Genomic DNA, 24,825 nt, shown 5'->3' on the forward strand with positions numbered 1-24,825 from the left:
TTATCACTTAAAACAATCATTCAACAAAGAGCACCGTGAATTGGATATACATTAAGCAATCCGTTTTGTTAAAACAGTGAAATATCTAAAACGTGTCATTTACACATGCGGTAGCCGTAAAGAGTCATTTTCCGGTAATATTGAATAAAATGGACGACTAATAATCAATTTCATGGAGAAATATTGTACGGAGACATTCTACAGGTTCTTATCTTTGCTTAGAACATGAAAAAAACATTTTTTTTTCATGACCAAAAACCAGTTTTGGCGCACTTTTGCTCTCTCCTGGCCCACTGTGCGTCGTTTTGATGAATTAAAAGAGGTAAAACATTATTACTAGCCACTTTTTTTAGCACTTGATTCTTCTTGCAGGCCCCGCTTAACTTAATATTTTGTTATTAAGTTGCAAGAAGATACAACAAGGTCCCATTTTAAAAATACGTCTTATATAACAGGGATATGGGATTAAATCCACTACATTCCTTTCATGTAGACCAGATGATAGTTTTTGATAAATTCGGTTCAACACACCTCGAGTCCTTTGAAAGTGGGCGACACACAGCCAACATGAATAACACAGCTGCACAGACTAAATTTTGATAGAAAGTATTTACATTTCAAGTTGATTTATAATTATTCTTATTCATCAATAAGCCGTATGCACAATATGATTTTTCCTAAGTTCGACGAAGGCATAATACATAGCAGATTTTCATAATTTTGGAACAGACAGAAATGGAATGGATGGAAGATGAGTTTTAGTGGGGGGGGGGGGGGGTGTTCTATAATCTGAGTTTGTAGTCAAGTTGCCCATGTAGAGTATGCCGGGAGAAATTTGGCTATGCACTTGGTAGCCTAATATAATTGTAAAATTTAGCGATACTTGTATGACGTAAGTCTTTCTCCGATATTAACGGATGACTTATAAAAAAAATACCATTCTCTCACATTCATCAAACAATTTGTGTTTGTAAAGGCTTTTTGGGTCTCACGGTTTTTGGTAGACAAAAGCACGTGATACCTTTATTTTGTAAACAAAAGCACGTGACTTGCGAAGAGGAGGAGGGGAGTTTCCCTGTGTTGCGCATGCGCTCTGAGCTTTATCACTAGTTAATTTGCGGCATACATCACATGATATTTAATGACTGAACACCCCAAAAAACGCAAAATGTCGTCAATATTTCTCTTTATCCTGGTGATTGCTACCACTGTCGGCTCCTCTTACTCACAAGGAGCAAACTACATACTTGGTGCTGGAATCGCAGATATTACTGGGCCCGCTGCAGATGCAAATTTGGTAACGTTGATCAGTTTTTAATTTGGAGTTGGAAGTTGGACTTAGACTTAAAACTAGACTAGAGTGTGTGTGGTGTAGAATCGGGTAAACCAACGGGAAGGCAGGGAGCGCGACTGCCGCGCTGTCCCCGTGTGGCCAAGAAGGAGGGTAGCTGTTTGCGTTGGGGCTCGGGTACTTCTTACTGAACAAGCTCTTCTTTCTTTCCTCTGTCTGGGATGGTATTGGTACACATTATGATTTAGGGGGGGGGGGGGAGGTTCAGAAAGTTAGCTTTTTTATAGTGGGTCATTTCAAGTTCCACACCTGGAGTAAGCTACTTTATTACTTAGCCTTAGGCTAGACAGCTGGCAGCCGTCTGTTTTGAGGAGTTTTTTAACATTTTTTTTTTTAAGTTCTCCTCATACACAGACGGCTCGCTAGCGTGCAGCCACCATTAGGGGACTTGCAATGCAAAATCCCCCCGTCGGGGCTCTTCAATTTTTGTCTTTAATCAATAAACATTTTGAAAATTAATGCGACCAAAATGCAAATTGATATTCCCTCTTGGCATTAATTGCCAAGAAACGGTGAAAAATCGAGTTAAAAGGAACAAAAACAGTGACTTACCTCGGCTGTCGCGCAAATTCACTTCCCCGTTTTATCCGATCTTAAGTACATAAACATATGGCCATTGAGTCCCCTGTACAGATCGCGCTAGAACTTCGGTCTCTGTATTTGGTGAGTGAAGCCAACGGAGTTCAGCTGAACAACCAACATAACAGAGACCGAAGCTTTTGGTCTATACTTAGGCTAGCTTCCTAACATGCCCAAGCCAAGGCTAAGTTAAGTTATAATTTAATCTGTTGGAGATGGAGCTCGATGTTTCTGTAAATTTTAATTTGCTTTAGTTTTGGACTTTCCTTTTCCAAGATGGGCTATGCTAACCCATCACAGACAGCAGGTGGAATCTCTATTCGTCAGTTCAGCAGAGCGTTTGTGATCGCCGACAGCAAGGGAGAGGAACGATTTGTGTTTGTCAGCATTGATGCGGGCATGCAAGACCAAGGTGTTACGTTAGAGGTAAGTGAAGTATGCTCGGGAGAGGTGTGACTTGTTCAGAGTATGGCTTGACAAAACTCAGCAACAGTGATCAATATTAACAACAAGCCACCAAAGCTCAGTCAGTGGTAAATTCCCCTGTAGAGACAATAAGGGCATGCTTCTAAGTTTTAGATCAGATTCTTTATCATTTTGATTCCCATAAGCTTGAGCTCAAATTCAAACACTATCAATAAAAATTCATTCTGAATCCAACACTTACATGTTTTATTGAATAATAAGAATAATGATAGCTTTATTACCCCAACTTTAGCTGTGCTGCCATATAGGCGCAGAAGCATTCAAGGAATTTCTTCCTACCGGGTACCCATTCACCTCACCTGGGTTGAGTGCAGCACAGTGGGGGTAATTTTCTTGCTGAAGGAAAACACATCATGGCTGGGAATCGAACCCACATCCCTCAGATTGAAAGACGTGAGTCATAACCACTAGACCACGATGCCCCCACAAAATTTGTCAAAATTCATTAGGAAATTTATTCCCATTTTGTTAGAAGAGGGGGAAACTGGGGGTAGCTGGTTTAGCCCAAGAACAGGGTAATGTACAAACAAAGCTAAATGAAATCCTCTTGGTTACATGTATATGCATTAAAATAAAATCAGACATAAAAATTCTGAATTTGAACTCTGAATTCTACCTGACCTCATGTTATTTTTACATTACAAGTATGTTTTTAACATGCAAACATATTTTTGACTAATTTTACTAAGGCAATACAAGTAATCAGAATATTCATAGTTTGTTTCAGAATATTCATAATCAGTATCTCTGCAGACAGTCTTTTAAGAAAAAAAGATAAAAAGATGAAAATCTGTATTTTATTGTTTGAAATAGACATGGAATGAAACTAAAACTTAGTACTTGATTGTTTTATTATTCTATTTATACTACATGTACATGTAGTAGATAATATATCTTTCAAAGAATTATTCTTTTCTGTGGAACACAAGATGTCCAGGTAAATACTGATCTACCCTTGAGTTGCAATATTAGCATTATACTTTTTTATCAAATTTTTGTGATGTTTTGAATTTCATTTCCTGAAGGTAATCTCAAGATTGAAGACCAAGTATGGAGGCCTTTACAACGAGACCAACGTGGCGATCAGCGGAACCCACAGTCATTCTGGAACAGCTGGATTCCTGCAGTTTGTTCTCTTTGATGTGACTTCTCTTGGATTCATCAAGGAAACCTTTGAAGTTATGGTAGCTGGTATTGTGAAGGTGAATAATGCTCCCGGCATTTCTAGCTAGCAGGGAAACATGGTATAAATAGACTACCAAACCGATGACGTAACAACAAACTGTTTTATCTAAAAACGTTTTTGATGCCATATTTGCGAAACATGATGAAAAACATGCCCAAGATGTGGCCGTACATGTATGAATATCTATTTGACCCCATTGAAAAAAAGTATATATTGGCCTTGTTGATACGAACCGGACCAACTAACACTGAATGATTCATTGGTACCCACATGCATTTGTTATTTCATTTAGGCACATCTTTAGCTATAATAAACCACTTTATGTCTCATTTGGATATAAGGTTTTCCCTATGCTCTACCAAAATATGGTTATGAAAATCCTGAAAAGGCACATAAAGAAAATCGTTGATGTCACACTTTGATACACTATCTCAGGGAAAAATTACACAGGGGCTTGAGGCGATTTTGCCCCTGAAATGCTCTAAAGAGCCCCTGAAAATTCCCATTCAGTGCAATGTTAAAACTTATCAAATGCTGCAGAGTTTGGCATTAGGTGTGAAAAGTAGCCCCCGAATATTAAAAAATATTTTCCCCCCCGCAATACATGTATCTGTATGGTTCAGAATGGGATCCCAGATATATTCCACAATTTAGGGCCAATAATGCATGAATTGTAGATGAGTGCAATATTGACCCTTTTAAGAGCAATTTTTTGGATATCCATTAAGAAATGCTGTCAAATACAATTATTATTATTGTCAATGACCATTTTATTAACTATACCATGGAATCCAACACGATATCGCTTAGAAAGTTTTGTTCGTAATCAGTTATGAATATAGCAAAGTCAAAGCTCTAGATACCATAAAGATAACTTCAAAATGTTACAGAATAATTATCCATGCCTGCTTTTATCATTTTTTTTTACATTTATGCTGATAACATGTTGCTTTATATGTTTTCAGAGTATTGAGAGAGCGCATGAAAGCATGGTTCCAGGTAATATCTTTCATAATGAGGGCATACTCCTTGATTCTAATATCAACCGCAGTCCGACAGCCTATGAAAACAACCCTCCAGAAGAACGAGCAAGGTCTGTATCAAAATAATGGTTTTGAAAATAAATATCTAAAACTGAAATTTATAATTCAGTATGTTTATGTAGTGAAATGTCTGAGAAAATGTATGTACCATATTACCTTCTGGTTCTTGTAACGGTCCTTTGAATTGAAATTCAATGAAAAATTAATTTTGTTACTTTATTATACGTGTGCTTTATGTATATGGTTTAAAGTTAAAGTTTGCAAAGTCCAATGTGAATGTGTGAAATATGTTTATATAGTAAAAATGTAAGAAACGATATTGACATGTAATGATATTCTATGTTTGATACCTAATAGATTCCATTCATGTTTAGTATGTACATGTACATGTACAGTATAACCTAGTTTTACTGATATTTTTGGAATTATTTGTATATAATATGCTCACAATGTTTCATTACATCTGTAATGGCTCTGTGATACATAATTGAGACCAAAACATAAAAAAATGCTCTTTTTTCAACAGACTCATTTCCAGTTTCAAAATCAGAATCGTTTGAAACTTGCAATTCATTGGTAATCTTTAAAGCAGGACCTAGGGTTGAAGCAAATACTCAGTTCTTTCTAGTTCCTATTGAAATTATAAATTGTAATTGTAATATAACATTAACAATCACTTTGGATTCTAAGATGATAAATTCTTGTACTGAAAGTATTAGGACGTGATATGGTGATTAGAATAATTTGAAAAGCCCTTTTCCTTTGCCAGCTTTGTGTTACCATAGGCATGATCTTATAATTCAGTCAGGAGCAATGCTACAGTTGCGCCCCCTCCCCTTTATGATTTTTTTTCAAGTAGTAGAAATAAGGAAGAAAAAAGGAGGGAAACGGAGAAAAAGGAGAAGACAATAGAGTATATCAAAACGGGAATTCTAGGTTGTGTACCCCATGTTAACCCTATTATTCAATTGAAAATTTGCCCCTTCCCATCAGAATTCCCTGTGCTTCTTCTGAATTTATAGTTAAGAGTAATCAGGATGGATTGTTTTCACTTTCACTATTTTACGGTTTGGACTAAAGCACAGCTAGTTTGATGAAGTAGAGAAACTGAAACAATAATAATACTTATAGCTAAGAAATCTATATTTAGAGTTATACTAAACAGCTACATGTATCCAGTGACATTGTGGTATCATTGGGTATTGGGACTGGCATACATGTACAGCTTAAAGAGATGTTTGTATTTTTATTAGGTTAATGACTGTCCATGCCTTAATTTGCTTTCCATTTAGAGTTCATTTAAGTGTAACTGGAACTTATTGGGAATATTTTATCACAATGTATATTGTGTTACAGAATAAACAAAACAAGCACAGTCACTACATATAGGCAAAGAAAAAGAAAATAAAGGTTTTATTCTGCCCAGTTTCTGAATTTGACAAATATTTGACATTCTTTTCTGTTTAAAGAATAAGTGAGATAACCTTATTTTGGAACTGGATAACATTAACTTATTTGTAGATTTGTAGATTCATTTTGAAAAGATATCTGTTGATATCAATGAGGTTTATTTCATGCAGGAATGTTTTGAAATACTGACAAATACATTGCAAATAGGTACAACATCAATTAAGTCTATATGGTATCATCATTGGGTGTTTTATACACCTCAACATATGTACAGTGTTTGTAGATTACACATGCATTGAATAAAAAAGTTGCCTTTTTATGATTTTTCATTGTTTTAGTTTTGTATGTTTTTTTCCCTGGTATCTCTTCTTTGCAGGTATAAATACAATGTGGACAAGCTGATGACAGTGCTCAAACTTGTGGATGTGAATGGGGTAGACATAGGAATGATAAAGTAAGTTGAAAAGGTTGTATCCTTTTACACCTAATTTTTTGGATGCGATATTCTTTCGAACATTGCCATTCACAGGTATGAACTTAGCAATGATGTCAAACAAAAAACGTCCATTACGGTTACATCATAGTATATTGAAGAGGATCATGAAAAGTCAGTCGTCGGGTGGCTTAATAACAATCTATCATGTTTTCCTTGCAGTCAAGTGAAATAACTGTCACCACATATTACAGGTTTTGTGGCCTATTGGATATGTCTCTTGATTTTAAACCACAAGGTTGGGGTTTTACATCCCACTTCTGCACACATTTCCTTTGGCAAGGGGTTTATCAATATTCGCCATTCTCTGCCTAGGTGTAGTAATTGAGTACTTGGTAGGAAATAAAATAACGAATTCCTTGAATGCTTGAGCACCTGACGAGGGAAGCCTTGCCAAAGCTGGGGTAATAACACACAGCGTGTACAAACAAAAGAACTGTGTTTTGGCTATTACTATTTATTGTGACATTATATATTGATCCTCAACAAATAATTGGCTGAATTATGTCACATGACCAGGCATTTATTTCAGCAAATAGACAAATTTGGTGCCTGGTACTAATAACTAGTTCTATTGAAATGTCATGGTTTTGAAATGAGGATGGTTTATTAAATAACAAGGATCCACATCACTATCTTATAAAACAAATAATACACAGTCATATTCTTGCTTGGGCATTAGAATAACCAGTCATGGTTTTTTAGATGAGGATGGCTTTATCAAATAACAAGGATTCATGTCAATATCTCATGAAACCTACATGCACATGTATACCACATCATTTTGCACAGGCATAAGAATAATCACCCACATTTGTTACCTTTGAAACAGATTGAACACCCTTGGCCATGTCTCTGGCATGGTATAACTGATTTGATGGTGCAGTACCATGTGCTTCTAATTTCAGCAATGCTCTCAATGATGTATATATTATTATGATTATTATTATAATTATTATTATTCCTCTAAACAGGATCAAGTCCGTATTTTTTCTTGAATAACTTTGCTGTAACAAAAGGCTCCAAGTAATTTCAAGTGCAACTAAGAACTTTACACTACTAATGTCCGAAAGTCTTTCTTATCAATCTGGTTGTACCCAAGATAGCTGCCTTCTGAATGTTGTACATCCGAAGATGAGGAGAGATCTTGGTTATGCAGGATTCCATTCCCTTCTTCACCATTCTTGAGTAACCAATGATGACTGGTGTGACCTCTGCCTTTATCATTATTATTATTATCATCATCATCATCACAGAGCTGCCAAGTAGTACGATTTTCCCGTATTTCATATGGAAATCAATTTAAAATACGGCAGTTCACTTTTTCATGATAAAATACGGGAAAAAAACAAATTAGAGAAGAAAAGGTATTGTTCGCCCCACTACGCATCCGGGAGCTTTCGGGCGGAAACAATATGGCGGCCAGCCCGCGTCACTCGCAACTGACTTCGTATATCCATGTGTGTATGTTTTCTGCATGTGTGCGGTGCTTGAAGCATCAATTGTCTATGTGTGGGACCAAAGTAAATAGGTGCTCCAACTTGCCAATATATATACACGTGTGTGTGTACGTGTGCATGGGACATCGACATCGTTGATTGAACGTGTGTCGCATCGCATCGCGCATTGCATCGTTTTCTTCTGTGCACTGTGCCAGTGGTGTTTTGTTTTTTCATTTGAGGTTTTATCGTGGAAATCATCAAAATGTCTTCTAAATCAGCTCAATCACGCAAACAACATTTCAAGGAGGAATATTGCAAACGATGGAAGTGTATCATTGCGTCAAAGAGGGACCAGTTCAGTGCGAGATGCACACTTTGTGAATGTGATTTTTCCGTGAGCCGTGCAGGAGCGAATGACATTCAAGCACCCTTGAAATAAAAAATGTAAGAAGTGATCGAACTTTGCCATTATGCATGCATATTTATCTCACACGGTAAAAATACTGATTTTTTGTCAAAATACTGATTTTGGGGGATAAGAATACTGAAAATGCAAAATACATCTTGGCAGCTCTGTCATCATCATCATCATCATCAGTATTATTATTAATGAAATTTTTTACTGGTATAATTTCTTTGTGCAGTTGGTTTGCAGTCCATGGAACCAGTATGAACAACACCAACAAGTTGATCAGTGGTGATAATAGGGGTTATGCTTCACAGCTCATGGAGAAACACTTCAATCCCGGTGCTCTACCAGGCAAGGTAATACCTCGGTCACATTTGTTCTACGGCGGCCGCATGGGCGGAAATCTGTCCCCAAAGATAGGGGGGACCAGGGGCTGGAAAATTTGACAAGCAAAAAAAAAAAAAAAAAAAGTCAAAATACATGTATTATATCGATTGTGAATGATGTATTTCTCTCCATCATAAAAGACCCAAAATAGTAGGGGGGACATTTGATATTGTGTCCCCCCTACTATTTTTGGTAGGGGGACACGTCCCCCCTGGGATTTCCGCCCATGGGCGGCCGTACTGCGAGTCGAAAACAGCCGTTTTAATTTTTTTTTTGTACCAGCTACATATAGGTGGTTAGAATAAAAATGAATAAAACGGCTGTTTTCGACTCGCCGTACGGCCACCGTAGAGCAAATGTGACCGAAGTATAAGCAACACCAACAACACAATACAGTTGATAAAATAATGATTTAAGACACAGTGGAGTATATGAATATAGGAATGACCTAAGTCAATATCTTGGCTTAATTGAAGTAAATATGGAAAATTGTTGCTTATACCTTAAAAATAAGACCTTATTTACATGTAATTTGTGGTAGCGTCTTTCTTTGTTGCCCCCCCTCCCCCAACTAAGGGCAAGTTAATAGTAGTGTTTTATTCGAGTAACATTGATGTATCACCCAAACCCTAAGGAGATTGCCTAATTAAGTGCATCCTCCATAATGAATCCAAACCTCCTACAACACTTCTCCTTATGCTTCTTTCATGTCTTCTTTATTGGGCCATTTTTAATAATAAAACTGTTTTGAATTTTGTGATATCTTTCTCTCAATCTTCCTCCTTTACCACCAAGGGCAAATTTGTAGCAGCATTTGCTTCTAGTAACCTTGGGGATGTATCTCCCAACACCAAAGGAGCCCACTGCATCGACACTGGACTCCCTTGTGAACGGAACAGGAGCACTTGTGGTGGAAAGGTAATGCAGGGTTCCCAGCCCATCAGGGAAAATTATTTAACTTTTTTCCAGTCAGGGAAAAATCAGGGACTTTGATAAAAAATACCTCAAATCAGGGGGAAATGCCTCAAATGAGGGAAAAAAAATCAGGGAATTATGATCAGCCCACAGGTCGAAAGCACGGTAGTCAGTCAGACTCTGTTATATTTTGTTGCATATCAAAACAACATCCATTGAATGTTTGTTTATGGTGGTACTAATTAGTTTTACATTATTGTTTTTATACTGAAAATAGATGTTATTCACTGCAACAACTTAGAAAACATGTGAAATTTGGAATGGGTTTAAATATTTATCAGGGAATTTTTTATTTCATCAGGGAAAAATCAGGGAATTTTGTTTTCTTGAACAGCTGGGTACCTTGTAATGAAACCGTCACACCAGCCTTTTTATTTATTTTCCATTCAGAATGAGAAGTGTATTGCATTTGGACCGGGTAATGACATGTTTGACAGCACAAGGATCATTGGTGAAAACCAGTACAAGAAAGCTATGGTAAGAAAGGAACTTCTATTTAGCCCTCTTCTGATCTGAAAACTTCATCATCTGGTAAAATATCTATGAGTGAATTAGATAGTACAGTATAATTGGCTGATGCGCAAATATGCAGCGCTATTATAATAATTTCTATTCCTTCTCACAATATCTGGTGTCAGCAAATATTAATCTAACCTCATGAAATGGGCTTGGATTGGATAGTAAAGTATATTTGGCTGATCCCAAAATATGCTTCCCTATAATAATAATTTGTGTTCTCACAACGTATGGAGTCAGCAAATAGTAATCTACCCCTATGAAATGTGATTGGATTAGATACATAATTGGCTGATCCCTAATATGCAGCTATATTTCATGAATGTCTGTTGTTTTTCACAAAGATATTGTGTCATGAATTGCAATCTTCCCTCATCGAATCTCAAGATGACAACATGATTTATGTTTTTTTTTTTTTTGCTTGCAGGAGCTTTACAGTGGTGCTAGTAGAATGCTGACTGGTCCTGTTGGCTTTGTGCACCAGTATGTAAACATGACAGATGTCACTGTGCATTACAACTCGAGCTTCAAGGTAAAATTATTAATAAGAAAGATGAATGATTTAAGATGATTCAGCATTATTTTTCTAGACACCCTTGAAAGAGGTCTTGGACTATTTTTGTTTATTGATTCATTTATTTTACATTTCTAAATGGGGTAAACCTATCAGAAGTAAAATACTGCTTATCTTAGGAGCCTAGAAAAAACAAGCAAATGCGTCTATACATACACTACACAAGGAAAAACGTCACAAACAACATGCCATTTTCTGGTTTAACAAATTTGAAAGTTATCGTATGGATGAATATTACAGATTTTGTCTGTGGTAATTCTTATATATTTACACTCCATCTTGTTTGTTGAAAAACAAAGTCCACAAGGAACACACACACCCACACAAAATATATCAGAGAATAGTATGAGAAGCTTCGAGCTATGTGGAGCTGCACTTCCACCAATTCCTCTTTGACCTGATTAATATATATATATATTTTTTTCTTTCATAGAAAGATTTTATTCAAAATCAAACACGAAATCAATTCAATTTACAGAAAAATCATGAAGCAAACATGTTTACAACAACTGTACATGCATACTATTATCTATTGATAAAACAAAATTATGATGTTTTTGACTAAGAACCCTTTCAATTTCACAATAGCGTTTCAATACGTTCTTAAAAGAACTATAACACAACCGATCTCCCTTACAAAGTGTCGAAAAAATAAAATATTTAGCGTAAAGAATATAACGGTTTACAGTAGAGTATTGAGCGTCAGGGCAACCAAACAAAAATAAATTCTTATTCAAATACACGTCATTGTTAAAAAAAGAGGTTTGGAAGTTTTGAATGAATTGTTGAGTTACAGGGCAGTCCCAAAACAGATGTGAAATGCTTTCAACAGAGGAAGAACAAAATGTACATAAATTAGATTCAGACAAGCCAATATCGTAAAGATATTTGTTCACCCCCATTATCCGATTGAAAAGTTTATATTGAAAGTAGCGGAGTTTTGTTGAAAGACAGCATTTAAAGGGAATCATATACAATCTATTCCAATTATTAACCGGTTCATTTAAAATGGATGCCCATTTTGTTTGCAAAGTAGGGGACTTTAAGATTTTATCAACAGAAATTCTATGGATAAACTTGCATACCTTAAAAACATTATTTAAATTATACAACAAATCTTCTTGAGTTGTTCTACTCTCAACAAGATGTTGACGAAAATGTTTCCATTCATTGGGTATTGCAGAAATCAATGAATAATATTCAAGAAAATTACAATTAATTTTGTATTTTTGTAAAAAAGTTGTATGTGAGAGAAAATTGTTTTGTTCATCCATTAAATGTTTAATACTGATGATCCCATTTTTAAGCCAAAGTTGTTTATATATAACTTTCCCATCTACTTTGATCAATAAGTTATTCCATAACACTTGATTCTTTATATTCAATTCAGATAAATTAGGAGAGAAAGTTAAATAACTCCAAGCAATTAAGATTTCTCGAATGAATTTATTTTTTATTTGTAATATTTTGGGATCATCGTATTTTAAATTACATGTCCAAAACAATTCTCCTCCAAAGGTGACCAAGTTGTGTTTGAAAAAACATTTCCATTTTCCTTTATTTTCTGTGCTCATATAACGTTTAACCCACGCAATTTTCAAGCCAGAAATTACGGAAGGTAAATGTAACATTTTCAATCCACCTTGACTATAGTCTCCAATAATTGTAAGACGACTGATTTTATCCGGTTTTTCATTCCAAATAAAAGAGTAAATTAAATGTTCTAATTCTTTCAAAAAATCTTCTGGAGGTTTTGGTAATACAGACAATAGAAATATATTTTGTGAAAGGCCGAGTGACTTCAAAATAGTTATTTTCCCTATTGGAGTTAAATTTCTCATTTTCCATACTCTTAAAACATTTTTTATTTTCTTAAGCTTTGGAACGAAATTCAATTCAAATATGTCTTTTAAGTCAGGTGAAAAATATACTCCCAATAATCTAAATGGGCCATTAGAAAATCTTAATCCAGAAAAGGATATGTCTGGAGGATGTGCTTTATAATAACCTAGTGCCACAATTTCAGATTTATTTCGATTAATGCAAAGCCCTGAAAAAACCTTAAATTAATATTACTCATTACTAAATTAATATTACTCACAAATTTTGTCTTTAGCATCTTGATGTATGTACAATCCATCTTGTTTACTGAAGAAAACAAAAGTCCAGAAGAAATTTAGAAAAAAAATACCAGAGAATGGTGTGAGGAGTTTCAAGCTGTGTGGGGCTACATGCTTCTGTCAGTTCCTCTTCGACTTGGCTGATCTGATTGCAGACTGCTATGATGTCCACGTAGCTCCATTGCAAGTTTGTGCTCAGACTGACTGAAGCTGAATCGAAAATACAGAAATGTTTGAAATTTGGCGATGGAAGTTTTGTGCAACATACCACTTGTCTCTTCTTTAGCTTTGATCGAGTTTCTATCACCATTTTGATGTAGATATCTTCTCGAGACGGTGTAACAGTGGCTGGTATAGACTCTCAGAACCCAGAAAATCTGTGTGCCTCTTGCGTCGTGCAATGAATCCTTCCATTTTAGCACAATATTCTGCTGTGTCGTGAGTGTTGTCTTTGGAATAATCATCACTTCTGCTAAAGCTGAGCTCACCAGATGGGAACTTTGTCACTGTCTTTGTCCCAGAGATTTCTCCTTCGTAATTTGCTTTATGTTCATTGATTGGTAGGATGCTGTCTTCCAAGGCTCTTTGCCATGGGGAGAGTCTTTTTTGGAAAACAAATAACCACATGCTGTCATAGTGCATATCATGTTGTGTACTTCAGGAACCCTTTATGCATACCAGTAGATTAAAACCATGACTCGTACAGTGCCCCTCTGTGAAGTCTTCAGAAGCATGGACGTGCAGCTTTTCCTCACCCTGACCCTATTTCCTGCTCCATCATAGGTTTGGATGCAGCAAAGTTCTATGTCCAACCCAAAGTTTATCAAGTTAGTGACGATGTGTTCGCTTAGTTTCTTTTCTGTGCATGCCTCTCAGTCAACACACTTGAGTAGCTTCTCAACAGGTTTATTGTAGAAGTAGTAGAATGTTGCTATTTATTCACGCATGCAAAAAACAACAGAAAATCAGTCCGAAGACTGAAAAATTTTCATTCACCCATTCTTTCAGTTAAAAAAATTGTATAATGCACATTGAATTAACTTAAAGTAAAATCAATTTTCCACTTTCTATTAAAAAAAAATTACACACATAAGCAAGCAATACTCACCAAATATGTGTATGAATGTAAAAAACTAAACATGATACTTAAAAAAAAACCCCATCTTATCTGACCTTCATTGGCTACCCATCGATCAAGGATCAAATATAAACTTCTCATATTAACATTCAAATGTATTCATGTTATTGCCCCTGCTTATCTTCAAGAACTTGTCCAAATTCATAAACCTAAGCGTAATCTCCGTTCTGGCTCACAAAATCTTCTCTCTGAAATTACTGTCAAGACCAAATCATATGGGGATCGGGCTTTCCAGAAAGCTGCATCAGCACAATGGAATTCTATACCACCGACATCAAGAAATATTACCCAGCTTGAGAAATTCAAAGTTCAATTAAAAACTCACCTCTTTCAGAATGTTTAATTTAGTCACATGTAGGTCCAATCCAAGTTTAATATTCTTTGATCTTATGTATAATTATTTGATGTCTGATTTTTAAATTTACAATTCTAACCTCATTTCTCGCATTCCTTGTGCATAGAGACCTGTAGGTGTAATGCGTATTTAAGAACTGTACTATTATTATTATTATTATTAAAAAATGTGGAAGGGAGCCGCATATGCCGTAAGCCCTTCAAGGCAAAACTCTAGCATAAGTATAACATACAAGTCATGAAGAGAAGAAATTTAACAACAAATACAAATACACTATAAGCAACAAAGTAAAAAAAAAGAGATGGACAAAGTTGAGAAAGTCATATGTCTTACATGTATCTTGGATGCTTTTTCAATTTTTCAAATGTCAAATGCATTTATATCTACATCTCTAAAAAAGCAAGATGTAATGCATACAATACAATGAAGAAAAATGATAGTGATATTAACTCAGACAAGTAGTCTGAGTTAATCTTACTACCTTTTTTATTTCATTTTTACAGGGTAAGACCTGCAAGCCCTCTATGGGATTCAGCTTTGCGGCAGGAACAACGGATGGACCAGGGGCTTTTGATTTTACGCAAGGTAAAACGGAAATGAAAATGATAATATTTAACCTTTACTATTGCTTTATACAATGTTGAGGTGTCCACGATATACAAGCCTAGCTTCTCAGTGGACCTCTCTCTTTCCAGCGAAACATTGCCAATTTATCGACATAGGTTGTTTTTTTATAGCAATGAATACTAATAATTACTTTCCAAGTTGTGATTTAAAAGTATAATTGTATATTGCTTGCACTGTTTTACTTTAATTGTTATATTTATTGATACATGTATGTATTGTATTTTTTTGCTGGAAATGAAAAGAAAAAAAAATTAAAATTGAAAACTGAAGTATTGCATGGAAGCTTCACCTGAGTTAATTGCCTTTCAATATCCTTATTCAATTTTGGAAACTTCCTGTAATGCCTTGTTGATAAACTTTCATGACCTGTGACCTTTGACCTTTAGGAGACACAGAGGGCAACCTGTTCTGGAACCTGGTAAGGGATGCCATAACGAAGCCCTCACCTGAGCTAGTTGCCTGTCAGCATCCAAAACCAATTCTACTTGCAACTGGAGAGGTAATTGTAACAAGGGTCATGTTCTTAAGAGTTTAAGACCATAATAGTTCTGCTTAATTACATTATAATGTGATGATTATAAGCAAGGAGCTTGCCATTTTGTTATTGTTATATTGCCCTTTTTTCTCCTCTTTATAGCTGTTTTGTAGCTGTTCTGTAGCCCTTTTGCAAAACGATTACAAACGGCATACATGTATTTCTCCATTTAGTCTTCTCTATAGGCATTTATATGTGAAACTGTTACACAACATCAAATTTTGTCTTTTGTCAAGATTAGGGGTCTCATTAGCAAAACAAAATATTTTCCCCATGTTAATTACTAGATGTAGCTAGCTTTGTGAAAATTAATTGTTAATCTGGGATATTTAACCCTCGCATAAACACAACAAATAAATTTCCCTTTCCCTTTGTTAACCTAGCTTCTGCTTCACTAAAGAAATGATATTGCAGAACATTATAAAAAAAAGAAAACAAAAACCTTTGATTGACAGGTTGTATGAGAAGCAGGAAATACTAGACTAAAATGTACATATAAATATGATATGTAAAAACTATAGTAACTACCTGTATATATTATTTTAACTGTGGAATAAAATGCCTTCCGTCATTTTCAACTTGGCAACAATACATTTATATAATTTGAAAATTGTTCTATTGAGTATGTACAGTGCCTGGTAGATAAACTATGTATTAATCTTTTAAAAATTCACCACCTGTTTTTCTTCACGCAGATGAACTTCCCATATGCATGGTCACCTCACATTGTGGACACACAGATTCTTCGCATTGGTGATTTCGCAATCATTGCTGTACCTGGAGAATTCACGTAAGTAAATTGGCAACAAAATATTTGTATTAATTTGAATTAATGTTGACACACATATTCTTCGCATTTGTGATTTTGCAATCATTTTTGTACCTGGGGAATTCACGTAAGTAAATTGGCAACAAAATATGTATTACTCATGAGGCAACATGTGAATTTGTAACATTGACAAAAAGAATCACACTGAAGATCACAAACACAGATATAGGCACAAGTGGGACAGTGAATTATAATTGCTGGGGAAAATGCCTGGAACGTGGCTGGGATAACATGCTTTGTTTGCTCATTTCTCAGCAATTACACAATTTCTTCCAGAAACATTTTGGCCATACATGTAGTTAATAAATTTTTATACATAGACAATTAAATTCCATTTTATTGAATTTTGTTTGAAGTGATTTTTAAATTGTTACCACTATTGGAATGTATCTTTATCCATCATGACAAACACCCTATGAGAGCAACTTTACTTTTCTTACTACTTTTTTTCAGAACAATGTCAGGAAGGAGAGTGAGAGATGCTGTTACAAAGGTATGATGATAACATTTGGCCTGTGACATAGATACATCTCCTAGTTGATTTGTACGCCTAATAGCATGTTATGAGCGTTGTAATCAAGCATTAAATTCAGCCTTACGATTAATCACCAAGCTCCGTGTTATGGGGCCATGTTTGATTGGAAATCACCCCAGTGTGTGTGTATTTATGATTTTTTTTCACATCACGTAGCAACGAATAGTTATGATAATATTTCCAGAGCAACTTTTGTAAGAAAAGATACAAAGTCATAGCTGCCAAGTAGTACTGATTTTCAATATTTAGTACTGAAAAATGAGAAGAATACTGATGGTTTCATACAAAATACTGATTTCTAACGTTCAGTTTTATGTTTTGTCCTATGGTATATCTTTGAAAATACTGATTTCCTCACCAAAATACTGATTTTCAGTTTTTAAAATACTGAAATGTACTTGTTCAGGTTGGCAGCTCTGCAAAGTGTACTAGTATTACATGAGCATTTTCTGCTCAGACTCTCATGATTAATGAAAATGAATACTCTATCGTGTTTAAACTCTCAATGTGGATGAATTATTACATCAGCAACTTCTGAAGGTTTCCATGGCGAAGAAGAATAGTTTAGTAGGTTTCACGGTAAACCATGTATCTTTCTTGGGCTAGTTAGTTGGACCTGAGAAGGACCACCCACACTTGACGTTTCGACAAGTGTGGTCTTGTCGTCTTCAGGACATACAGCCATGCAAGTTTACATCAGATTGATAATTTAATTTTTTTTTTGTATTTTTCACAGGAAATGAAAGCTCAAGGAGCCTCAGGCAATGCCACCTCTGTGATAGCAGGACTGACCAATACGTACAGTGATTACATTGTGACGTATGAGGAATATCAGGTTAGAATACGATTATAGACGATATCGGGAGCCAAAACTACTATATATTATTGGAACGTTGTGAAGATCCAGAGCACAAGAATGCAAATTTCCCTGCTTACCAACTAGCTATTTTGCTTTACAAACACTCAGATTTATGATTGTCAATAATGGGCTTCCTTGCGCTTCGCAGCGACCTGAATAATATGACGTCATTCTATTTGGTCGGAGTTGAGATTACAATAACATGTGCTTAAATGTAGACGTATTTGATTGATTTATTGTTTTTCAAAATATGAATTTGACATGTTAAGGACAATATTAATAATAATAATAATAGAGAGTATTTCTAAAGCGCCAAATCCACATTGATTATGTGCTCAAGGCGCTGCGAAAAGGAAATAAGAGAAAATTTACACGGTACAGGAAGGGACAATACACATAGAAAAAACATTCAGAGTATTTCCTGTTTATATTGATCATCATCATCACAACCAACTCTCTCTCTTTCTATACTAATCTCCAGGTTCAGAGATATGAGGGGGCTTCCACGATATTTGGGCAACACACACTACAAGCTTATATCAACCAGTTTAGAAATCTGACCACTTATGTCATGCAGGTCAGTCAATTTTTGCATTTCCTTAGCTTGTTTTTGAATATATAATGATGTTTATTGTTTTACTTTATATACACTGAATACTTGATTTATTCTTTCTTTCCTTCATTAATATATTTCATACTCGTCTGTTTATTTATTCTTATATATATTCTTTGTATTATGTATTTATTTGTGATTTTCTATAAACTCATTGATATCTTTATAATTTTATGTCTTTCAACATATTTCTTGTAATTCCTTTTCATATTCTCTCATTTTTTCTTCATCAATTCATTCATCAGGGGTGTGAGAGTTCGGATTTTTATCTGATTTCAGATTTTTTTTTCAGATTAATTTCAGCTTATTTTTGGCTTTCCTCTGTACAAAAGGTATGGGAGCTCTTTCTATTTCAGACTTGTTCAACACTCTTCAGCTTTTTTTCGATTTTTTTTTACTTGTGACCACTCACACCCCTGATTCATTCACATATTCAATTGTACACTTAAAACATTATTTATGTACATGCATGCATCCAGTCGTCCATAGCAGTCATTTATTCTTTCATTACCTTTTAATCCATTGATTGCTAGATGTTTATCATGATAAAAATGTTGATGATGCTTTTGATGATATTGATTATGATGATGAAGATGCTTTTGATTATGATGATGATGGAGATGATGTTGGTAATGATGATAGTGGCGGATATGATGATGATGTTGATGATTACAAGGATGAATGATGAGGATGATGAAAATGTCAATGAAACTGCTGTTGAACATGATGAGAGGAAAAGGTACGTAGATGACAATTATGAGGAGGATGTTAATGATAATGATGTGAAATACTGACAATCATTCACTCTACTTTTACAGGGGAAGCCCATACCTCAAGGTCCTATTCCGAAGAGTTTGCTGGAAGAACAGGTGTCCTTTTTCCCTCCTGTCCTGTTCGATGAAGCTCCCATTGGAAAGAAATTTGGAGAAACCCTAAGAGATGTCGGAAGCACATCTTTTAAGAGGGTGAGTTATGGTATAGCATGGTAATATGCATGTACACAATGGTTTAGAATAGTTTTCCTTGAAAATGTGAAAGTAGCCCCTATATATACAAAAGAGTCCATGTGCATTGCTTTAGTTGAAACAACTTCCCTGGGACCATTTTTTTGTTATGTTTCTGTTTCTGTTTGTGGTAACTCCCGTAGGAACTCGGCAGGACAGCATTTTGCTAGTAAACGCCAAGCTGGTATATAACCAATTACCTATGAAACATTTTACGTCTAGATTAATCAGTCATAATGGCTGACGTTATAGACGACAGAAATTACTCTCGGGCCTTTTTATCAAAGTGGCAACAATGGCAGAGTTGGGATTCGAACTCACAACCCTGAGATTATGAGTCCAATGCTCTAACCACTGGACCACACGACCCGTACATTATTACGTTATGACTTACAGTTGTGGTTCGTTAGCCGTTCGATTTAAACAAAAACCCAGAAAATTACACTGATTTTCATCATAAATTCATGTTCAGTTTTAAGTTCACTTTTTAATGCTCCTAATAATCCCCCCCCCCCAAAAAAAAAAGAACATAGAAATGTTACCTCACATGATCTCCATCTATATTTAGTTGTATTTAAACAATGGAAGATAGCTTATTATGCCTTAACTCATCTTTCCTATATACCCCAACCTGTATGTACAGTATGCAGGCAGAGTCTTCAACGTGTAAAGCTCTTTTTACCTGTAAGACCTTATTGTCACCTCTCTGGCAGAAAGGCTTTAGGATCCATGTGCAGGCAATTTCAATTATTGCGTGGCTGGCATAAGGGCATTAGCTGAAGCTCGCTACGCAAATTGCACAGTACATGTGACATTTAACACCTTTCTGCCTTGACAAGATTGGGAATTGATATAGTGTATGCGTAATTCCGAAGGCCCTTCTTCTTCCGAGATGTTATGTTCATATGCTGACATTGTTTTGTCTTCTTTATTCTCTATTTGTATCATTCAAGGGTTCTGTCGTCCAAGCTGTCTTTCAAGCGGGTAACCCAAGGAATAATCTGAGAGTAAGTTAGCTTCTTGGTTGGATAGTAATTTGAAAATGTGGAAAATATCAGAAATATCATATGTGTTAAGGATGATATTTTACTTTAAATTCTTCTTTGTTTATTCTTACGTAAAATTTGTTTATTCTTACGTAAAATTTTGCAGCCTTACAACTTCATGTTTTCACCTCCTTCATAATGTTTGTACCTTCTTTCCTTCTGACCCTCTGCTCCACTCCTACCCTTCACCCCCCCTCTCTCTCTCTCTATCCCTATCCAGCCCCCCCCTCTCTCTCTCTCTCTCTATCTGCCTCTCCTCCTTCCCATCTCTCTCTCACAACACAAGTAGCTTTCAATACCATACTCTTTATCCGTATTATTTATTTGGTAATTATCTGTATTATTGTTTGAATATTTTTTGTGTATTTATTACCTTGTGAATACATTGCAATTCGGCCTTAGCCGCGATGATGTATTGATTTTTATTAATAAACCATTTATCTCTCTATCTATCTAGTAAGAATTGTTTCTCAGTCAAATCCAAGTGAATTTGGGTGATAAGAAATATCATATCCTACATTAATTAAATCCTGTATAGTGATTGGTTCAAATAGTTTCATGTGGCCAAACATACTCTTGGCATGATGTGAATGATATTGAAAACAAGTGCCCATGAAGAAATTCTGCTATGCCATGATATCAATGATGGCATAGTGCACTCTTCCATCACTGATGTCACAGATCGTGCAATATTTCAGACGCACCGAACGACCTGGGTCCCGTCTTACAAAGAGTTATGATCAATCCAATTAATCTCAACTGTATAGAAATCCATCCATACAGTGTACCCTAATTTTATTCTGCATGAAATTTGCACAATCTCTTTAGTAAACAAAGAGAATCACACTGATTCTTAAAGAGAATGATGAAAGTATGACTATAAATCATATCTAGAAAATATTTTGATCAAATTTGCATTTTAGATGTTGACGTTGCTGGCCGTCATTAGGTGAGGTTGATGCGATCAATCACAACTCTTTGTAAGACCTGGTCCAGGGGCCTGTTTCATAAAGAGTTACAACTGTTGTAACTTTGCCATTATGACACCTACCTTGGTAACCTTGATTTTGATTGGATGCTGAGCCATTTTGCCATGGTAGTTGTCACAATGGCAAAGTTACAACAGTTGTAACTCTATATGAAACGAGTCCCATGTGTCTCTATTCCATGCAATCCTTTATATCACCCATGAAGCACTGAACATGCATCTGCGGAATCATTTTGTGATGTACACTATGTGGCCATGCAATGGGTAATTTTGGACAGTATCTGTCCGAAGGTACTGATGTCGCACGTTCATATCCCATCGGGTTGTGTACTGAAAGCTGGTGTGCGTTGTACTTCATTCTTTATAACACATAGTCTTCTGCATAATGTGTATATAATTTCTATCTTTATGTCCATAGACTGGTAATACATTCATGACTGTGGAATACCTTGATCCTACCAAGCAGTCATGGAGCGTTGTGCACACCGATGCTGATTTCTGCACCAGGTATGTGATGAGATTGTTCTTACAGGGTTTGTAATGGGTCAGGGATTACTTTGAATATCAGGGAGTGTGAAAATACTTTTAAGCAGAAGCAAGGTTTTCCGCCACGTGTGTAACATTCTCTCTCTGAATGTCATTGTGCAATTTGATTTGTGACATATTTTAAAAAAACGAAATATATATCTGATTTATGTTGAATTTTTCCAAATAATGACTTGAAAAATATGCAGAAATTAAAATGCTTCCATATTATATACTGTTAAATTCTTGAAGGTCTCTGCAACTTATGTTTTAAATGTAAATAGATTATCTCATTACTTGATGGTAAATTGGGTTGTGTGATGTAGTGGTTTGAGCATTGGACTTGTGAAATCATCTCTGTTTGACCATTGTCTTCACTCTGATGGAAAAAGGCCTGTGGGTAATTTCTGTCACCTGTAAAGTCAGCCACCATAAACTTAAAATGATTCCTGTGTAAATGGATAAACCAGCTTGACGTTATGCAGCAGAAAGCTGTCCTACAGAGTTTTCTACAGGAGTTGCCACAACAGAAAATCTGCAAAAAACAACTGCTTCCTACAATGTCCAATGATTATTTCTCTGAGTGTTCCTGCAATTGATTTGATCTTTGAAATTTCATTTCCATTTTCTTCTTCTGCTAAACAGGTTCATTTGGACGCGTACCAGTACCTTGCTTGGTCACAGTGAAGTCACCGCCTATTGGGACATTCCGGTAGACGCTACCCCGGGTACCTATCGCCTCAGGGTGTTTGGAGAATCCAAAGACCTTGCCCAGAAGATCAGCAGCTATGAAGGAATGTCTTCACCGTTCAGTGTTTCTCAGTAGATTGCATTGATTAGAGGGTAAACTATACAAATAATGCACATTGTTGAGTGTGTTGTGGCGATGCAGCCCATTCGAGGGTATTTGTATGTCATTGCGAATACCCGGAATGCTTGCATTGTCAATAACATCACAAATGAAAAAAAAAGTGCATTATTTGTTTTATAAAACGGGTCGGCATTATAAATTTGTAGTGGCAAGGTTGTTCAAATCCCTCTAAATTTTTGAGGGATCGCACAGATAAAGAGGTCACACCAGTATTAGCTTTCTATTATAACACATTACAGGCGTATCTAGTATGCGCATCCAAGTAAGCGCCAACACAAATAGCCTTTCCTTCGAAAGAACCTGTATTTCAGGTAGCATCTCAAGTTTTTAAAGCGCTATGGGTAAATTGATGCACCTAAAATGCACAGGGCTGTACAGAAAATGCACGGCTGGGAGGTTAAATTAAATTGAATTACAGCATGGACATGTGACTTGTATACACACTCAATATTGGCTGCTTCCTTGAACCTGTTTTATAAATTCACCTAGTCTACAAGCTGTTGGTCTACTTTTCAGATAGTTTAATACACCACATGAGCTAAACTCATTTGGTCTACTAGCTATGACTTTAGACTAATTGACATATAACCAACACTACACTTGTTCTAATACCCACTTAGTCTAATTCTCATTTAGTCTAATACATATATATTTTTTTGCATTAAAAATCATGTGCTACCTCTTAATATCATTAGTATTATACCTACACGTTATCGTAAGTTATGATTTTTTGCTTGTCTTTACCTTTTTAAAAGGAATAACTAGGCCACTTCTTGTCTAGACCAAAATCACTTACTTATCAAAGATAATGACTTTCACCAAGTTATAAACGTGTTGATATATTTTCAAGTCTGTTATGTGGTTCTAATTCTTTGAATAAATGTATGTCCCAGTTAATCATCTCTTTATTTGTGTTGAACATCCAGCCCTTTCACTTTTTTAACAACTCTTTGTCTCATATCCTTTTTTTAAATTTTTCTATTTGTTTCTTCTGAATTTCTTTCATTTATAAATCTTCTTGATTGCTTTTTTTATCTGATGTGATTGTAACCTTTGTTTCATATTTGATGTAGTTGGAGTAAAATCTATTCAATACTTATTCATAATGTGCAATTGATTTGAAGACTGTAGGTAATACAGTTATATTTTATTTCATGTGTTTATATATGTGCATTTATTGTCATAATTTCTCCAACTCTTGTAAAAGACCAAAAAAAATAGTTATTGTCCTTTCAAACTTAAGTGAAATGAAATATGTTTGAATATTTTGTACTAGAATTATTTTTGTATTTTCTTACATGTACATTTAGCGCAATCGATGAAATGAAATTAATATTTGTAATAAATCATGATATTAATAATTGATTTATGGTCTTTTGTCATTACTTTGTGTGAATTGCAATATCAAGAGATTGTATGATTCCTTAAACTTCATTTTAAGGTTTGCCATAGACTTTCCATTGTAACGTTGACCATGATAATACAGCATCTGTATTGTTTGTTTCACTTTGTTCGGTTTCATGTAGGTTTACTAGTAGTTATTGCGTGATCATAATGTTCATACTCATGTTGATGATGATAGTGAGGAATATGATGAAAGTGATTGTGGTGATGGTGTTGATGATGATGGCAATGATAATGAAAGTGATAAATGAGGAGGATGATGCCCCAATATAAAATGGCACAGCTCAAGTAGTAGATATCTTCAAATTTGAAATTCAAATCAAGTTGACTAATTCTAAGTGACATTACAAACATTTTCATCATTTTTGTTCTTCAAGAAGCCACGTCCACTAATTTGAGAAAAATCAGTCAGTGACTGCGGCCATCAGGTCTAAACTGTATAGTTGTGTCGTGTACATGTATGCACTGGCACTCAGTATAGCCACGTGCCCCCCTTCCAAGGACTAATGACCCCTAAAAGACATT

At 35.4% G+C, this 24,825-nt stretch overlaps 1 protein-coding gene across 1 annotated transcript; it reads left to right on the forward strand.

The window, feature by feature from the left end:
• The first annotated feature begins 1,086 nt into the window (after window positions 1–1,086).
• LOC129282175 (uncharacterized) lies at window positions 1,087–24,401 on the forward strand. Its single transcript, XM_064112749.1, has 19 exons — window positions 1,087–1,297; window positions 2,207–2,356; window positions 3,442–3,618; window positions 4,568–4,695; window positions 6,432–6,509; window positions 8,635–8,755; window positions 9,582–9,704; window positions 10,152–10,238; window positions 10,705–10,809; window positions 14,968–15,049; window positions 15,478–15,590; window positions 16,322–16,416; window positions 16,909–16,948; window positions 17,727–17,825; window positions 18,331–18,426; window positions 19,281–19,427; window positions 20,420–20,473; window positions 21,919–22,007; window positions 22,671–24,401. The coding sequence occupies exons 1-19, from the start codon at window positions 1,142–1,144 to the stop codon at window positions 22,849–22,851; spliced, it is 2,121 nt and encodes a 706-aa protein (XP_063968819.1). The 5' UTR covers window positions 1,087–1,141; the 3' UTR covers window positions 22,852–24,401.
• The last annotated feature ends 424 nt before the right edge of the window (window positions 24,402–24,825 follow it).

The sequence above is a fragment of the Lytechinus pictus genome, chromosome 18, assembly GCF_037042905.1.
Source record: "Lytechinus pictus isolate F3 Inbred chromosome 18, Lp3.0, whole genome shotgun sequence".
Lineage (NCBI taxonomy): Eukaryota > Metazoa > Echinodermata > Echinoidea > Temnopleuroida > Toxopneustidae > Lytechinus > Lytechinus pictus.